Below are 14,681 nucleotides of genomic sequence, written 5' to 3'. Positions count from 1 at the left end.
CCTGTCCCTAAGTTGTCCCAGAGATCTGCCTGTCCAGCCTCTTCTGGGAAACTGCCAGGGGTGGAGATTCCCCAGCAAGGAGCTGGGGATCAGAGTAGGTTTGCTGATTTGAGTCCATTGCAGTCATGGGGTTTCCATTTTTTCCTGTCTTTGATCAGTAGCCCAAGCCTCTCAAAACATCTGCATTCCCACCCCATGCTTGCATACACTGCTCAGTTTTCTGTGAGATCTACAAGCCATGGCAATGGGAACTCCCACTCCTCCTCCTTGCAATCAGGCACACGTATTACACAGGGAATAACCTGCCTCTGGCTTGATGCTATTCTGATCAGCATTTGGATGTAATAGAGTTGGAAAAAAACCGCTAAGGCATAACCCAAAGGGGAATGGGGCTCCACCCACCTGTATTGCCAATGAACAAGGAACATGGGATTAGAGAGGAAAAAGAGGCTAGCAGTGCTTTCCTGAGCATCAGTGGCACTGTTGTATTTCTACTCATCTGCTGTTTGGGATAACATAGCAGCCTAACAATCTTTGGACCTTAGCATCCTTACAGTGCAGCACTATGTGGAGCTGATGCAATGCTAAGACATTATCTCATTGATGTAATCTAAACTACATATGGGGCTGAGAGCCAGAAGTCTTAAATTCTGTCCTTAATTGTTCTGTCTGTTATCTTCTCTTTGCCTCTGTTTCTGACTCACTGTACGAATCTACTAGGGGAGACTATGAGGTTGGACTGTGGTATATTCTGAAGACACTATAGAGATGAAAAGGACACCTGAGGTAGTGGTTGGGATTCAGTAATTGTTGTCTAGATTCCCCAAATGGCAGGTAACCTTTTTTTATAATCTAGGATGGATTATCCAGCACCTTTCTACTCCCTGGGGTGGGAAGAGGTGGGGCCCTAAGGTGCAAGAATGATTTCCAGGGCTAACTGTTCAGCTGCAGCCTCTGGTTTAGCCTCAGAGTAGTCATTGGATCTGTAAAATGGGTTCATTTTGTACAAGCAGATCCAAGAGAAGGGTGAGCAGAGGTACTATCCCTGACTGCTGGTTTTGTATGTATAGATTGGGTACCTGATAAAACAACAATCGGCCTTGGGAAGTTTGCAGATTTTCCTCCCAGAGTAGGAGAATTTCCGATGGGTTCTGACTTGAGCCAGTTCCAATACAATCTCTGGGAGCTAGCACAGACCTCCAGACTGAAGATGCTCTTTCCTCAGATGACATTGCGGCCAGCTTTTGCCTGGTTTGTGTCCAGCAGGAGAGGGTGGATCCTGAACACCTCATACAGCATTTTGCTTGAGGGGGACTGGAGACTGGTTAGGTTTGGAGCATGGGGCATGTCACCTCCTGGTCATCGATTTGAATTGAGTAGCTGCAGCTGAAAGTCTGCCAGTGGATAACATGTGAGTGACTGACCGGGCAGTCTGGGTGAAGCATTTTGTAGGTCCTAAGCCCTATCTCAACATGGGCACAGAGGGCAAATTCATGGCAGTCCCAGTAGTGAGGGCAGTGACTAGCTGGACCAGGAGAGACTGAATGGTTGAATGTAAGTGATGGTGGAGGATTCTGATGAGGCATCACCCCGCTTGCCCAGGCTGTGTCCACTCTCCAGGCCTGGGTACCTGGCAGCACTTCCGTAATTATGGGGCCTTGTTTTTGTTTTCCTTCCTGTCTTTGAACCAGGATGAGGAGCTGCTGAATCGAATCCAAAGCACCATCATCAATGTGCAGGAAGACTGCGAGAAGCTCAACACTATCACAGGGAACCTCATCGAAGAGCATCGCCAGAAGCAGAAAGACATTGATGTGAGTGGCAGGCCTGGCCAGAGGGGCCAGGTATCAGCGTGGTCTGTTAAGTGTGATGAGTTTTAGCCATGCACACGTAGAAGTTAGGCTGTTCTTAGTGTTGCTCATTCTCATGATTCACCCTCATCAGCAAGCAGTGGGCAGTGAATGCCCCTGAGAGCAAAGAGATCCCAAGACAGGAAGAAAGTGTAGTCATGGAATATGCCTAAGCTTCACCCTTCTCATCCCCACCCCTGCCTTGCTAAATTTAATGGGGGTTTAAGATCTCTGAATCCTAGATGCCTTCAGGTGGTAACAGGGAGTTTGTGCAGTTGCTGGGAGGTGACAATGAATGACTGTGCAGTAGGTTTTCATCCCCTGCTCTCCTGTGTACCTTGCAGGTTCTGTTCCAGTCTCTGGAGAAACTGGAAAAGGAGAAAGCAGACAAGGAGCATCTAGAGATGGAAATCGATGTGGTAAGGAGAGGCACAGGCATTGGGTTAGATGGAGATTGCTACCATCTGTGCCTTCTGGCACAGTCTCAGGCAGGCAGAGTGAGATTACAGGTTCCCCCCAGGGGTGGGAGGCTGATCCCTAGCTTCAGACCAAAGATCTTGGATCTACTGCTTCACCATGGGCAGGTCTCTTGAGATCTTTGAGTACAGGTTTAAATGGGGCTAATGACACTTGCCAGCCCCTGTAAGTTGTTCAGAGATCAGCTGAAGGAAAGCACTAGATAAAGGCTGAGATATTATTATGTAGGATCTATATGATGCTTTGCATCCTCTCAGTGCAACATGAACTAATGAGACACATGCATGCATTCTCCCTATGTGTGTGTGTGTGTGTCTAAAAATAAGCCATGAACTGTACTGTGTGGAAGTTGGAATTGCCAATTCCAGCCTCTGATTTTGGTCCCTTGAGTGCTCTGGGTCCAAATGAACCACCATGAATTTTCAGATGTGCTGAGCAGCCACAGTTCTAACAGCGTTTAAGCCAAAGGAGACTCTAGTGTAGAGTTGTCCTTGAGGTAATCATGGGTGAGTTAGAGGGGTGAGCTCCGTCCCAGGTTTACAAACTCTTCTGAAAAACTAGAGCTGTATCTGCTTCAGTGAGGAAGCTCTCAATAAGGGGAAAGGGGCGAAGGATGATAGCTAAGACGAAGGATACAGCCATTGCTTGGAGCACCCAAGTCCTGACTGTAGGAGAGGGAAGTGTCTCCTCGGTAGGGAGGCAAAGTTTTTATGGTTCCACATCAGACTGTGGAACAAAAACGCACATCTCTTTCGAGCCCTGGATCCAGTTGAAGATCTTCCTCTTCCTTCCCTTTCATTTTTCTCCCTTGCCAGAAAGCTGACAAGATTTCCCTGGCTAGCAAAGTCAGCCGCAGCCAGTTTGATGCCACCCTGGAGCAGCTCAACAAAATGATCCAGGATCTGCTGAATAAGATGACAGGGCATGAGCAGGACTGGCACAAAGTGCTCGACAAGCTCGTGGTGGAGATGGACTCCAAGGTAAGATGTGTTCATTCACAGTGTCATAGCCCCAGTCAGTATGTCAGCCCTAGGTAGCCACGGTCAGGGCCTTGCCTGGTTTATAAGAGGGGGAGACTGGGAGCTTGTTCCTTTTTAAGACACCATAAATTTGCTAGAGCCACTGAGGTTTTATAGATATCTTTACACAGGGCCTGGTTCCCTGGTTTATATTGCCAGACCACTGCAATGAGGCCTTGATGACAACCAGGTTGTCAGTACTTATTTTTAGCCCTTTCTTCCTCTCCTTCTGTCATGGAGCCAGTCCTGAGTCCAGGAACAAAGCAGCTTGGCTCATGGATGCCATAAGAGAACAGGCTTTCAGGTCTCACATTGCAGGCAGGATCTGGCAAACCCATCTTGCAGGCTGCTGCTGGTCTCAGGGAGGGAGAAGAGATTCTCTGGAGTGTTTACCTTATAAACCAGGAGCCCTTCAGGACTGGAATGCTTTGCTTTGAGAAATGCCCCATGTTGAGCTGAATTTTCTCACCCTCTTCAGTCCCTCTTCCAACCTGTCATGGCCTTATGCTTCCCAAGTCTGTCCGCCATCTTCCCCCATGCCCAGCTGTGCCCCAGGCAGCCTCATGGCCTCCCTCATTGGTTGTGTCACAACACAGCCATTCCTCATCTGCATGGCACAGGGCACTTCGGTATAATAGCATGCAGGCTGGCTCACTTCTACTGGGTGGAAGACTAGAGGTGGTGTAACAGCATTAGCAAAGTGCCCTGTGCCACGAGTTTTGAGGGTATTTATACTATGTCCTCACTGCTCTTGGGGAAGGGTGCACTTAGGTACATCCCACCCACCTGCATCCACTGTCTGGAAATGCAGCAAAGCTGCTCTGAAGGCATCGTCTGTAGCTATTCTCATGCATGTTGGAAAACAAGAGGTGCTGCAGGGGGATGCCTCCAGAGTATCCTTCACCACTGTGTTCCTGGTTTGAAGTGAGCAAGTGTCTGGGTATCTCTGGCATGGCACTGCTTTGCCAGGGAGATATGCCCATAGTGGTGTGGTGCCCTACTGTTGTTTCACCACTTGAAAATGAGCTGCATCATTCATGTGGTCTGTAAACCATAGGGAGGAGAGATGGAAAGGCCCTATTTGGTCCATCAGATCCAAGGCTGTTCCTGCCAGCACATTTCTTGACACTCCATCTCCTTTTTTAAATGGCCTATGGGAGGCGGGATGGAGTTATCCACCACTTGCCTTGAGACCTTTCCAGTCTTGAGTATCTCCGCTAATGGTGAGATCTGACCCTTTAGGATGTCCTTTGGGTGGATGCCTGGGTTCGTCCTCTGAGTCCTGGTTTTGCCACCCCATGTCACTGATCAGGACTTCGTAGTTCCATCAAACTCTTGTTGACCGTGATCCTGTCTCCAGGTTATCTCATGTTTCAAGCACAGGGCTCTGTGCAATAACCAAGGAGCTCCATCTGGATCGTAGCAACCAGATGTTTATTTAAAGATAAAGCCATGTTGCACATTGTGTGCTCAAAGCAGTTGAGCAGTCCTCAAGCCCATGGAGCTTCCTCCTGGTATCACCCTCCAAATTGCCCCTCCTACAACTCCTGTTCCCACCTGCAGGTTCCCTGCAAGTTGTCACACCTCGTATCCCATCAGTCACTGAGGAGCCATGATGTGTGTGACATGGACATGGCTCTGAAGAATGGTACCTTGCCTTGCAGCTGGACCGCCTGGAGTTAGACCCATTCCGGGAGCAGCTTGAGGAGCGGTGGAAGGCCATCCGGAAGCAGCTGAAGGAGAAGTCTCCACAGTATGAAGCAGATGAAGCAGCTGGGATCAGGAAGTAAGTTGCACCTCTGGCTTCCTGGCAGCACTTTTGAACAAGGGGCTGGTGTTTCTGATGTGCTGGGATCACCTCAGGCTGTGTCTGCACTTCAGGCCTGTCCTGAGTAGTTTTAACCTAACCAGTCATGTACAGTGGCACAGACGTCACTGTGGTTTGCAAACCTGTGAAAGTATGTAGGGTCCTGAATGGGCACTGGAGCTGCTTCATCTGGGGCTTCCCTGCTGATAGTACCAAGGCCAACTAGACTAACAACAGCTTTGTTGTGCCAACACATGTCTAAGGTGATTGCAGCCATAGTCAAGGATGTCATACTTGTGGTTGATGCATGCCAAAATCTTCCCAGTTTGACTATACCATTTTAATTAAGCATTAGAAGCCCCTAGGGCAGGTGCCTTAGACCAGAAGAGCTATTTCCATACGTGAAGGAGAATAACTAGACCAGTAACGGGCACCATTTTGCTCATATGCCTGCATCTTGATACAGCTCCAACTCAATTAATTCAAAAGAACCCAAAATCCTAAGGAAAATCATTATACTGATCCATCCTAAGCAAAATCATTATACTGTGCAGGGGAGCTCTAAGGTTCTTCTGCTTTGTCCTAATTCTACTGCAACACATTTGAATTAATGGTATCTTTGCCTAATGGCGATCCTGCTTCTCAGGATCAGTTGCAGCCAGAGGCTCTACTGCAAAAGCATGTGGCTGGATTCATCAAGGGATACCAAGGTTTTCAAAGCTACTGGAAAGATTAAAAGTGAGCAGGCTTCCAAAGCCCCTAGGCAAGCCTGAGAGAGCTCACCCTGAGGAGTTAAGGATTAAAATGGAGGGGTTGATCATCTGTAAAGTCTGCTGCTTCACATGTCACATGGAAGGCAACAAGAGGCTGTGGTGATGGGCTGGAATGTAGCATCCTCAGTGCTCCTAAGTGCAGCACCAGGAATCACAGGTCTGCCCAGCCCTTCCTGCTGGGTATTCACAAGACCTGGAAATCAGGCTGTGAAGCCACTGTGAGGAGCCCCCCACTGAAGGGTCAAGCTGGAGGGAGAGGCAGAGGTTGCTCCAAGGATGGCCTCATGTCTTGAGGTTGGACATGTGGGCAGAAGCAAGGGGGAAAGACCTATCCTAAGATGAAGACGAGAGATAGCTGCAACTTAAGGGAGAGGGGGTGCCATCGGTATTCATGGTTTCTGTTCCCAGCTTTGCATTCGCAGCATCTTCCATGGAAGCCTTGCGTTACCCTGCTCCCATGTCTCAGTTTACCCATGTGCAAGTGTTATTTGAAAGCCTCCCTTGGGGTCACTGCTCAAGCTGTGCCTCAAGTTTTGTGAAATCCAGAAATGACAGAGGTGCCAATGATCTATTCCCATTGCAAAGTTTTTTTTCCAGCACCTTGAATTGCCACCGGTTGTGAACCGTTACCCATGCATTGTCACCAGAGGGCACCAGTGCCCTGCCTGTAAGTGCATGGGCCCTGTACAAGCTGCCTAAAGCAATGCAAACCATCAGTTCCTGCAAAGCCTGTTAGATGCAGAGCCAGATGACACAGTCACCACCTTGTGTGGCCCACGTGTTCTGGGAGATGCAGATAAGATCTGACAGCCACCGTCCTCTTCCCAGGCCCACAAACACATGCGTAGACACGCACACACACACACTCCCATGGGCTGCCTGTTGTTTTCTGTCCATTGAAGTCAACACGTGGCAGGTTAGAAAATAAAAGCAAATGGACTCAGATGACACCAGGCAGGCTGCCCTTGGGCATCGGACAGAGAGAGAGAGAGAGAGAGAGAGAGTGTGTGTGTGTGTGTGTGTGTGTGTGTGTGTGGCTAATTTCAGTTCGGCCCCTAGGGCTATCTTGAAATTATGGGCAAGTTCAGAGCTGCCAGGCAGTCCCTGCCAGATGCATCACACTTTCCCATTAGTTCAGGGCAGGTATTCTATCATGCCAATTGCTGACTCATGATCATGACCCTGTCCTTGCTCAATGAATGCCAGGACTGATAAGGAAGGGCACCGTTCTGTGGCTTCGGGTTCTTGGTTCCCTGCTATCTGAAGGTTGTAAATCTGAGTCCTGCTTCTGGGCCATCTTGCCTGCACCCCCAAGCCTTAATGGAGATGTAGAGGGTATAAAAACCTCTTTGTTTCATAGGGAATGCCAGGTTATGATGCATACTTATGTAATATTTTCAGGGGGGTGTTTAATGCTGATGAAACTGCAGCCTTGGTATAACGTGTATAAGCCCTTGTATGTGGCAGGTATGCATTTCTGTGCCATACTGTTCCAACTATAAGTCACCCCCCGCCCCCTTTTTTTTTATTATTACCTCAAAAAAGAGCCGTAAAAACTGCTGTCAACTTATACACAGAGTTGACCTATAATTGGGCTCCTGACACCAAGGCAATAATCACATCAGAACCTTCACAGACACATTGAACGTATGAGCATAGACTATTGTCATATTTGGGGAAACAAAAGTTTTTCGTGAATCTGGAAATGTGGTGCTGACTTACACACAGGGTCGTCCTGTCATCAGAGCAGTACGGTATATTTCATACTCGTGTGCATGTGGGGCTGTGGAAGAAAGAGGGGGGCAAAATTATTTTGTAGCAGCTACCAGGACAAGGGGTATGTATGTGATGCATTTGTTGTGCTGGCAGTGTTGGCTCATGGTTAAAGTTGGGGTCAAGACTCCTGGGCTGGCCACTGATCTGCTGTGTGATCATAGGCAAGTCACTTTCCTTCTCGCTGTCTCAGTGTTCACAGCTATGAAAGGAGAATAATGATATTGGCCCTCTTCAGAGGAGGGGAGGAAAGGGTTGCTGTTCAAAAGCATCATGAAATGCACCCCTGAAAGAAGCTGTAGAAGGAAAAATGTAGCTGATATAAAACAGTGCGGCTTGGTGGAGTTACTCTGACTTTGCCAGCTGAGGCTTTGGCCCAGTGTTTGACCTCTTGAGAAATCATGGAAGGGGCCTCAAGAGGGCATCTCATCCAACCCCTTGCGAAGGGCAGGAGTGTCCCTGTCTAAACCCTCTCAGCTTCCACTGACAGAGATCCCAGAGCCGCTTTAGGTGATCTGGTCTGTGCTCAGCCACCCTCATAGTTAGACAGCCCTTCCTAAGCTCCAGCCAGACTCTCTCTCTGTGTACACAGTTTTCATATAAGGCCAGTTCCTAGGCCGGTGTATTTCTGAGAGGTGACCACAGAGTGGATACTTGGTGTTCACAGACTACTCCAGGTCTTAGCACCTGCTGGGTATATTCAGGCATTCTCTCAGCTTGTACCTCTAACATCGTCTCTAGTCATATTCCCTTTGGCACAGATCTGAAGAAACTAACACCCCGATCCTATAATAACCCACACATCTGCTCCCACCTCCCCAGGCGCCTGCTGGCTCATTTCCACTGCATCTCCTGCGACAGACCCCTGGACATGGTGGTGCCTGGCCCGTAAGTCCAAGATCCTGTTTACCAGCGGTGGGGTCTGAGTATGGACTGGCAGAACTGTTTGAGTCCGGAGCGTGCTGTCCCTTTTCCTGCTTGGGGCTGATGGACGGTCACTGCTGGTGGATCTCTTGAGTTCCCTGTGGTGATGGGGGAGATGATGAGGATAGGAGCAGGAGAAAGATGGTACTGGGTGCACCCCTTCCACACCCTTCACGTGCAGTGTAGGTATTGCTGTATGCCCTGTCACAGCAGTTCCAGAACTAGCAGTCTGACTCCCAGGGGCATTTTTGAAGCAGTTTTTGGGGTGTGGGGCCAGGCTATGTTCTGTACCATCTCAGGTGTCATCTTAAGTCAGTTTCTGGTTTTTGCTGTGCAGAAAACCCTTCCCAGAGGGATAAGATGCAATAATTAGATTCATTAAAGGTCACTTAGAGGAACTGCCTTGCCCGATCCAAGCACCAGGTTCCCAGGAGTGCTTTGGACTCACTAAGCATGTGTACACATGCATGTACTGTATAGTAAGTTACTGCGCAGTAAGTGGGTTTTAGACTGGCGTCTACACACGTAGCTGTTACAGTGCAGTAACGTTGTGTGTGCACTGACTTGGGAGTAAAGTTACTCCCAGGTCAGTCCACACCAACAGGGTTACTGCGTAGTAAGGTGTCTACACAGGTCTTACTGTGCAGTAACTACTCAGGAGTAAATTTTCTACCTGTATCATGCAGGTAACGAATTTACTCCCGAGTCAGTGTAAGTTACCATAGTGTGCAGCACGGGTGTGCACATGTAGACATGCACCTGTACTGCACAGTAAGTTTTGGTTACAGTGCAGTAATGGTGCACGTGTAGATGTGCCCATTAGCTGCAGAAAGAATTGCACCACCTTGCTGTGCTGACCCAAGTGCAGTGCAGGGAACCAGGCATAATCTGTGTTCCCCTCCTGGTTCTGCCACTGACTCACTTGTGCTTCCCTGGGCCAGTTACTTGTCCTCTCCATGTTCCTGACCATCCAAGGAGAGGATAATATTTTCCTGGTTAATGAGTTAATGATTTGTGCAGAGCATGGCTAATGGAAAGTGCAATAAAAATGAACCGTGAAGTAACAAGACCCAGGTGCTTGGCCCTTCCCTGGTCCTCCCTGAGCTACTCACTGGGTGGTGCTAGCTTGAAATCCACATGATGGCTTCATTCCACCCATGGGCAGGGATCCAGCGGTACAGAGCTCTAAGCTCTAACTGCCACAGTTTGTCCACTGCTACAGTCGAACAGGCGCTGCAGTGGGAAAGCAGGGCAGACGGTCAGCAGAATGCCATACACATCAGATCTCCTCGTCCGGACACCTATGATTTGCATTTCTGCACTTGGGAGAGGTGGGGGCAAGGCCCAGGAATGGGGTTGGAGGGTGTGGATTGGTAGACCAGATAATCCCAAACCCCCTTTGACCTCCCCATATCCTGGATTTTGGCATAGCATAGGCACAAACTGCTCTAACTTGAGCTGTACAGAAGGCAGGGAATGGTGCCTTGCACTCACCGAGTTCCCCAGCCTGCCCCTGCCCTTGCCTCTGATCCATTCCCTGTTCCAACAGGCCCTTTTTTGAACTTCTCCACTGGCAAGGAGATTGGCACAGGAGATTGGCACAGGAGATTTTCTCAGGAGGCCGTTTCTACCCCATCAGAGCAGCACTGGGGATTGGGCGTAACTGAGAATTGGGCCCAATGTCTCCAGGCCAGCAGGGGTTAGAATCTTTTGCTAGACCAGGCCCACAGGATTTACAGCCCAATAAACTTCTCCAAGAGCAGTAAGGGCAGAGAGCAGAATTAAATCTGCAATACCAGACAGATTTCCTCCTTGCCTAGTGGTTCTCCCAGCTGCTTTGGCAACCCTTGCTGGAGAGCAGCCATCCCAGCATGAGACTGCTCGGGCCCCACTTCGAGAATGGAGCCTGCCATCTCCCTCCTCGGCAGTTGCCAGCCCTGAACCATGCCAGGCAGTGGATTTAAACACCAAGCACATTATTGTTCTCCCCTGACTCCTTTGCATTTGGCTCCACCAGGACCATCACGCGCATCCCCTCTGTGCCAATGCTACCGACTCACCGCTCTGTCCGGCCCTACACTGTCTACGAGCTGGAGCAAGTCAGGCAGCAGTGCCGCAGGTACAGTGTACTCAAGGGCAAGGGATTTCCCTCTATTGTTGCATTTCCCAGGCAGTCACTTGCAGTGTGGAGATGGGGAGGGGAGTGGGTGAGATGCTGCTGCTAGTGGCAGGTGCCTACATCAACCAGGTAGGTTGAAAGACGGTGATGGGGCCCCTCCCAGAGCAGCCCTCCATTTCCATCTGCCACAGCATTAGAGACATGTGGGTTCTCCCCACCTCCACTTCTCTGGGGCTCAAGGTCTCCTCTTCCAGGGGGGGCATTGCCTGTGTACCTTCTTGGATGAGCTGATGTACCACTGATCTTTGCCAGCCCAATGAATGGCACTCCAGTGCCTTCCTGAAGAATAGCACCCTTATCCCTTCACCTGGGAAGGAGCTTTTCCTGGGGGAATTTATTTACAGACTATTGAAAGCTGTCTGTGGGCCAGAGCTTTACCCAGGTGTTTAAATCACAGCCCTGAGAGTTATGGTAATTTACAGAAGTGCCTGCACTGCAGGAGTTTGTGCCCCAAGTCCTGCACCAGCTTGTGCTGGGCTCGGTGTGAACTCTTGGCTGGATTCTCTAGGAGCATTTTCTTGGATTCCTTCAAAGCTGGGGTCAGGAATCCAGAGGGAACAACTTAGTTCATTACATCAAGAAACCCCATTGATCTCCTAAGAGGTTGCGTTGGGGTAAGCCAGAGCAGAGTTTGGCCCTGTTAGATACTTGCAAGGGGTCAGCTGGCCCTTTCCTCCAAGCCCATGGCCAATCCCAAGGGAAACTTTTTAAACACCTTCATGTAGGACAGTAACATGTTGCAGGCACATCCCAGCCCCGGGCTCACTGAACCCACCCTGTTTCCCTTGACTGGGAGAGACCACAACACTTCTTGCATGGCTCTGAGAGAACCACATTGGCCCATGTGCAGCAAGTGCTGTGGGTCCAGCAGGCATGTAGCCCTCAGGAGGGCAAGTAGCCTAAGCAGCTGCTCTAGGGAGAAGCCTCATCACAGAGCATGAACCCTGCAGCATGAAGTATCCTCGTGCTCCCCAGAGGGTTCTGCTGTAGGGTGGGAGGCTTCTTGGCAAGGATGAGTGGGGGAGGCCTCTCATGAGGTGAGGACCATGGTGTCCAGCATTATGAAGGGGTGGCCCAGGGGTCCCAGTGCAGCTCCCAAATGGTGCTTGTGGGCAGTGCCTGCTGCCCTTCCTTCCAGGAGCAGCATTGACAAGGCTCAGCCTCTCTCCTGGTGCCTTAGCCCTGCTTAACAATGTGATTTCTCCTTTCCTCCCCCATCTCTGGCTCTGTCTCCCCCAGCCTGAGGTTAGGAGCTGTCCTCTCGCCTCATGCTGATGGGCTCCTGCTGGAGAAGAGCACGGGCCTGGGCGGGCTGCACAGCGTTCACTCCAAGATGCTGATGGATATAGAGAAGGTGCAAACCCACTATGGGGGCACGGCGAGGGCCAGCAGTCAGATGATCAGGGAGCTGCTGCAGTCACAGTGTCACAGCCTGGGCCACTATCACCAACGGTAGGACAGCAGGTCTGAGCCAGGGGCGCTTGCCCAGGGGCTGAGCTCAGAGCGTGACCCAGGGCCCAGGAGAACTGCAAAAAAGGGACCATGATGCCAGCTCTCAGCAGAGAGCTTCAGGTCCAGGGCAGTGCTCAGCCCCATTTTAGTTGGTATATTCTGTAGAGCCTGTTAATGAGTGAGGCTCAGGCCCTCCTCCCAGCTTGCTGAGCATAGCCTTCCCTCATCCTGACTGACACAAAGGGCCCAGTCCTAGAGTCTTCTGATTCTCCTTATGGCTGTTAACTGTTTGCCATCCCTGCATTCACTATGGCTGAGCAGGCATCTTGCTTGGAGATGCAGCTGGTGAAGGGCTCATGTTGTTCTCTTTCTCCTCTTCCCCAACACCTCTAAGGTGTCTCCTCCACCCCTAGTTTAGGATACAGCCTTGGGACAGAGAGGAGGAAAGGGTTGTGACCAACATGTGGCAGGAGAGGGGCAGAGGCTCGGCAAAGCAAGCAGTGCACAGCCAGGGACCTGTGTCTCTCTGCCTCACAGGACTTAGCTAGCTGGTCCAGCATCTTGTTTCCATCTTTTGTAAATACCAGAGGCTCCAAAAGAAATGCCAAGCACCCTGTAATGGTGGAGGACAGAACAGCCTGCCTGGGTGCAAGGTTGGCCTAACCCACCATTCGTCAGAAGTTGGCTTCTGCCCTTGAAGCACAACACTTAGTGCATCTCTCCCAGGGGAGGCACCTACTGAATATGGTGGACGTGGGGCCTGATCTGACCAGAGGGGATATGTCATGGGAGGAAAGCAGAGTGCTGGCTTGAGACATGCACTCAGCATTTGAGGGTCCATAGCAACGTCTCTTCATGCTCAAACTGGCCTTTGGACTTCAGAAGTGTTCAACACACTGAGGAGCTGCTTGATCTGAGCCATGTTGAGGCCAATTCTCTAGCTGTTGTCATGGTAGCCACTCACTTCAGCCAACAAAGCTCTTTGCAAGGAAACCTCAGTGGTTTCACTGCTGGCTTTGTATTCCAGTGGGTCAGATCCTTCTAAAGACTCACCCCCTTGCTCCCCCCCCTGCCCCACAGGGACAGCAGTAATCATTAAAACCAGTATAGAGTAGACCACAGCAGCTTCAAAGAGACACAGCGCAGGGCAGAGGAATGACATCCAGCAAAGGGGATCTTGGCTTCCCTTGCTGCCATTCCTCTCCATGCAGGCGTCTGTCATTTCCTTGGAGCTGTTGGCTACCTGTCACCGTGCATCACTGCTGGTGCTAGGGCTGGGGACCTCCCTTCACTGCCTGGCCAGGCCCCTGAGCCTCTGTCTTTGGGCTGGATGCCTCCCTGGGCTGCCCCCCGCTCTCTGGAAATCTGTTCTCTTTGAAAACTGTTTGCGTGTATACGTTTCCCTTTGTCTGCCATCCAGCAGCCAGGCTGACCCTTCTCCCTGTGAAGATGGTGGCTCTGTGGACTAGTACAATGGACTTCTCTCCGCTGGAGATCTGGCCTTAAGTTTCTCAAGCACAATGATAGAAAAGGCTGGGCTCATCTTCTCCTTGTTTGGGCTTCCTCAAGAGAATCTGACCTTGTAAAGTGTTGAGCTGCCTCAGTTTCCCTCAGTGTTAGTGGAATTAAGCCCAAAACCTCCCTGCACTGTGGAGGAGTAGGAGGGAGTGAGGGTCTCATTTGGGTCTGGGGACCCTTTTTTCTAACTCATGTTTTCTAAAGAGATCATGAAAGGTTTGTTTTCCTCTTCTTTCTCCTTAGAAAGATTGGGAACATCCAGTCTGCTTTTTTCTGGAGGATTTATTGGAGGTTTTTAATATGAACTGGGAGCTTTCTCAGCTCATAAATGACAGGGTAGTGGAAAGGGCTGGAACTTTAACAAAGATCACCCTACTCCCAAGGGTTCTTGGGCATTTGAGTTACATACCTGCCAAAACATTTGGCATGGAATTTTAAAGCAGCTAGACAAAAGCCACTTCCCCCCTCAATCAGTCTGGTGTGGTTTGCTGGCAGGGTCTTACCAGGTTTTTAGCTTTCCATTGGGATTTTTGGGAAGGGAAAATGGGATAAGTGAAACACCATGGTCTAGTTTAGTAAAGATGGAGGATATTTTTTTGTTGCCAGGCTCTCTTTGTATACGCTAAAGCCAGCACAAAAGGTCACATCCCCAGCCCCGTCCCCTGCAGGCCACTCCTGATATTAAGGGGTTGGTAGAATACTTTGGGGACTCACAGTCCAGTGGTGAACAGAAGGCCTTTGCTCTGGTAGCCAGCTGGGCTTTGCAGGGTGGCCTGCAGGGTTCTCTGCCATTTCGCTTGCTGAGTCTGCAATGTTGCCTTCCTACAGTGACAAGATGGCAGAGATGGAGTGTGGCTACCTGTCTGTACCTCGGCATTGTGGCGGGCGCCCCACCCCAACCCCCCCCCC

The 14,681-nt window shown here is 50.3% G+C and overlaps 1 protein-coding gene across 1 annotated transcript in view; it reads left to right on the top strand.

The window, feature by feature from the left end:
- The window catches only part of QRICH2 (glutamine rich 2), a 43,527-nt gene that overhangs the window by 20,062 nt on the left and 8,784 nt on the right, over positions 1 to 14,681 (top strand). The window contains exons 10-16 of the mRNA XM_025197479.1: positions 1,692 to 1,814; positions 2,195 to 2,269; positions 3,143 to 3,307; positions 5,011 to 5,132; positions 8,522 to 8,587; positions 10,641 to 10,742; positions 14,601 to 14,657. Of these exons, the coding sequence (XP_025053264.1) occupies positions 1,692 to 1,814; positions 2,195 to 2,269; positions 3,143 to 3,307; positions 5,011 to 5,132; positions 8,522 to 8,587; positions 10,641 to 10,742; positions 14,601 to 14,657 (710 nt within the window). The remainder of the gene's footprint in view (positions 1 to 1,691; positions 1,815 to 2,194; positions 2,270 to 3,142; positions 3,308 to 5,010; positions 5,133 to 8,521; positions 8,588 to 10,640; positions 10,743 to 14,600; positions 14,658 to 14,681) is intronic.

This window comes from Alligator sinensis, unplaced genomic scaffold, assembly GCF_000455745.1.
Source record: "Alligator sinensis unplaced genomic scaffold, ASM45574v1 scaffold400_1, whole genome shotgun sequence".
Taxonomy (NCBI): Eukaryota; Metazoa; Chordata; order Crocodylia; family Alligatoridae; genus Alligator; species Alligator sinensis.
This window is presented reverse-complemented; position numbering and strand designations above follow the sequence as displayed.